Raw genomic sequence first — 4063 nt, forward strand, 5'->3', positions numbered from 1 at the left:
GATATTGTGTATAACTCTCATGGGTTTACATGTGATGTCCGGCGTTGTATCTCAATTACTTGCCCCAAATTTGACAATCTCTTCTCCGAATTGAAATTGTCAATAATTGTTCTAATGGTTTTAATGTCGAAAGCTGTTTTGTGAAAGAGTTGGTTGGTTGGTTAACTTGTTTCTGACTTGTGGCACTAGGACTGATTTATGACCTCCGGTTGCCTTCCCGAGGAATTTGGCTCATGTTTCAACCACAGTCCTGATCGACTCTTTAATTTGTCTGGTTCGAGTCGGATCTGCTACAGCAGTTATCATATGGAAAAGGAGGGATTAAAGAGTTGTCTCAACAAACTGGAGTATAATGGTTTAGCTGTTGACTGCATAGTCACAGATTGCCATCCGCAGATTCAGAAGTACCTGAGGTACCGCAATATCACTCAGTTCTATGATGTGTGGCACTTTGAGAAAGGTAATTATTTATGTTTGTGTTTGAAATATAAAATTGATTCTTGTTCAGTTAATTGTGTTCAACTGTTCAACCTAACTTTTTCATTTTTATTTTTGGCGTAATTTGATTATCTGGAAATAATGATTGTACAACCAAGCTTTTATTTTGTACAGATTTATCTAAGAAACTTTCAAAACTTTCAAAAATGAAGGACAGCAAGGTGCTGAAAAAATGGCTGCACACCATCAAAAACCATGTTTATCTGTCATTAAAAAGTCTGGGCCAGAAAAGGTGGCGAAGTGGAATTCACTGCAGAATCACATACAAAATGTACATGTTCATGATAACCAAGTGTGAACACCCAGACAAAGTTTCCAGGGATCCAAAAAATGGTTCCAACCAGGTATTACTGTATAGAGAGACTAAATAAAATGATAGTAAACTGGTAACATTTTTAGATTTTCTTCATATTTTTTTATCTGTTTGGTTACAGAATCAATAGCACTCCATAAAGTGGAAAAGCTATTATACAACAAGAGAGTTCTCAAGGATATAGAAAAGCTCAGCCACCACTTTCAGACATCGTCACCGGAGGCATTTCACAGTCTGATTTTGCGTTTTGCCCCAAAGAACGTGATTTTCCATTTCATAGGAATGTTGTGCAGGTAATAATCTTTGACATATTCAGTAATATTTATAAACATTGTTTCTAACAATTGTTATGGAAATTATTTTTATTAATTATTTAATTAATATTAATGATCTTTCCCTATAATAAATAATGAACTTTCCTAATAAGGCACAAAAAGGTTCAATTGGTTAGGAGCCTTGCCTGTGGCCCTATGTTATCTATGTTATGAGTAGCAGAGATGTAAAGAGGTAGAGAGCCTCCCATCTTGGTGTGCACTCTCACATTCTCTTGATTGACTGTGCGACCGCGAACCTGTCTTGCAAGAAAGAAACCATTATAATCATTGATTGAACATTCGTCTCTTATTCAGAATTGTTTGTTTATTTGCCACAATGCAGTCTACTAATCTTTTCATATTTTATGGATTGTACAATGATTACAGGCCGTATCTTGCAGCAATGCACTATAATGCAAATGCTAACCACGTGCAGGCAACAACAACTGAAGGACAGGCTGTGTATAAGTAAATTTTTCCAAAGTCCAAAAAAGGGGAATGCACAGCAATGCCAGTAAAAATAGAACCAACATACAGTAAGTTGTAAAATGTATTTTATTAACAATAATGTGAAAAAATTGCTATAATAAAATAAATATAAGCTTACAAAAATATTTATAAATATTACACAAATGTAAATTATAAGACAAAGGTAGATTATTTATAAGTAATTATGTAAAACCATAGAGTGACTTTTGGTATTCTATGTCGATGACCTTATGAGCCTTCTGATACATGAAGTCTTTGTGGAAACCAAGCCATATGCGGAAGAGCTGCATTCAATTCCCATCCCACCTTCTCTGTCATCACAGTTTGAAAAACCCTCCTTAGAAGAGATGATTGCCCACGGTGTGTCACGATACAGTCGAGGGGTGGTTGGAACCCAACATACTGTCCAGCTGGATCAGGAAACTGCAGGAGGATCCGGGTAACGACACATGATGGTATGACAACCCTCACACTTTGTCCTAGGTAGCCCCAGCTACCAAAGCTGACAAAGCTGCAATAGGCCAGATAACAGAAACGGCAGGAATGGAAAACCTCAATATTATATATAAAACCAGTGGTATATTGGAAACATGTATATGTGATGTGTAAATATGTTTGATAAAATTTATATTTTGATAGTATTGAAAAACATGTCTTGTGTGTGTATATATATATATATATATATATATATTGTGGCGGGGTGAAGTAGGACACGACTCGAGGATGAAGGTAAGCTCCCTGAAGGATGGATTTTATTGATAAAAAGGGGTGGTAAAAGGCGTTGCTGTGAGGCGGTTTGGTGCTCGGCGTCTTGGCTAATGGTGCGCTGGTACAGTGTGGGTCCGTGCTCTCATGTGTGTGTTGGGGCTGTCGGTCACACGCTGCTCTCTGCGGGCAAAGGGAAAGACAAGTTTAGCCGAGTCTTGCGGAGACATCGCTCACCTCTGTGCCCACATGCGGGGTTTATAAGAGCAGCGGCTGATGGGGCGCAGGTGTGGCCGCTCAGCCCGTGATGAGCAGGTGCAGGTGTGCCTGCTCCATTTCCAGGGCTACGCTGATGAGAGCTCGGGACACGTGTCACACTCCCCCTCCCCCTAAGTGTCATCCTGTTCCTCTGGAGAAGCGGGGAGGTCGGGGGAGGGAGGGAGGGGAGTGGAGCCTGACAGACCTGCGAAAGCTGACCACAGACGGGAGAGTCTATCGGCGTTGGCCATCCCCACTCGATGTTGTACGGTGAAGTTAAAGTCCTGGAACCACTGCGTCACCCTGGCATTGGTCTCCTTAGCCCGGGCCATCCACTGCAGGGGAGCGTGATCTGTTAGGAGGGTGAAGTGGTGGCCGATGAGGTAATACCTGAGTTCCAGGACTGCCCACTTGACGGCCAACGCTTCCCTCTCTACCGTGGTGTACCGCTGTTCTGCAGGGGTCATCTTTCAGCTTATAAACATCACTGGGTGTTCCTCACCGTTGTGGCCCTGTGATAGGATGGCTCCCAGCCCGGTGTCGGATGCATCCGTCTACAGCAGGAAGGGGCGGTTGAAGTCGGGGGCATGGAGGACTGGCTCTGTTGTGAGGGACGCCTTGATCCTGAGGAATGCTGTTTCCGTCTCGGAGGTCCACGAGACCTTCTCCGGCTGTCCCTTCCTGGTCAGGTCTGTCAGGGGAGAAGCTAAGGAGGAGAAGTCAGGGATAAAGCAGCGGTAATACTCCGCCAACCCCAAAAAGGCCTGTACCTGTGTTTTGGAGGTGGGCCGCAGCGCGGAGAGGATAGCTGCCACCTTCTTCTCTTGAGGTTTGATCTGGCCGCGACCCACCTGATATCCCAAGTATTTGGCTTTGGCGAAGGCCAGATGACACTTCCAGGGGTTGGCGGTCAGGCCAGCCCGGCGTAGTTCCATCAGCACCCTCCGCAGCCGCTCCAGGTGGTCCTCCCAGGTCTCTGAGTGGTTCGATTACCCCTAACCTCAGCATCTCCTGTACTCCTTCCTCGATGGCATGTCTCCTAACCTCCGGGACACGGTAGGGCCCCTGCCGGACGATGGTCCCCGGTGGTGGTCCCGACTCAGTGCTTCAGAAGATTAATGTGGTAGAGTTGATCCTCCCTCCTTCTACCGGGCTGCCGCACACGGTACATAACGGGGCCAACCTTTTCTGTGACTGTTTAGGGGCCCTGCCAGGTGGCCAAGAATTTGCAGGTGGCTGTGGGCACCAGCACCAGGACATGGTCTCCTCGCTGGAACTCCCGTGGTTGGGCCGCCCGGCTGTAATGCCGTTGCTGCGCCTGCTGTGCATTGACGAGGTGTTCCCGGATGATGGGCATCACTCGGTCAATCCGTTCCCTCATCTTACGCACATATTCAACGGTGGTTCAGTGTACCGCCGGCTGTTGTTCCCAGGCCTCTTGGGCAATGTCGAGCAGACCGCGGGGCTGTCGGCTGAAGAGTAGTTC

The 4063-nt window shown here is 45.6% G+C and overlaps 1 protein-coding gene across 1 annotated transcript; it reads right to left on the bottom strand.

The window, feature by feature from the left end:
• Positions 1 to 3131: 3131 nt before the first annotated feature.
• On the bottom strand, positions 3132 to 3512 carry LOC132154357 (uncharacterized). The gene has a single exon (XM_059562891.1). The coding sequence runs from the start codon at positions 3510 to 3512 to the stop codon at positions 3132 to 3134; it is 381 nt and encodes a 126-aa protein (XP_059418874.1).
• Between the last annotated feature and the right edge of the window lie 551 nt (positions 3513 to 4063).

The sequence above is a fragment of the Carassius carassius genome, chromosome 12 (assembly GCF_963082965.1).
Source record: "Carassius carassius chromosome 12, fCarCar2.1, whole genome shotgun sequence".
Taxonomy (NCBI): Eukaryota; Metazoa; Chordata; class Actinopteri; order Cypriniformes; family Cyprinidae; genus Carassius; species Carassius carassius.

Excerpts from the sequence above, each read along its gene's own strand:
- LOC132154357 (XM_059562891.1), bottom strand. The coding sequence starts at position 3,512 with ATGGAACTACGCCGGGCTGGCCTGACCGCCAACCCCTGGAAGTGTCAT.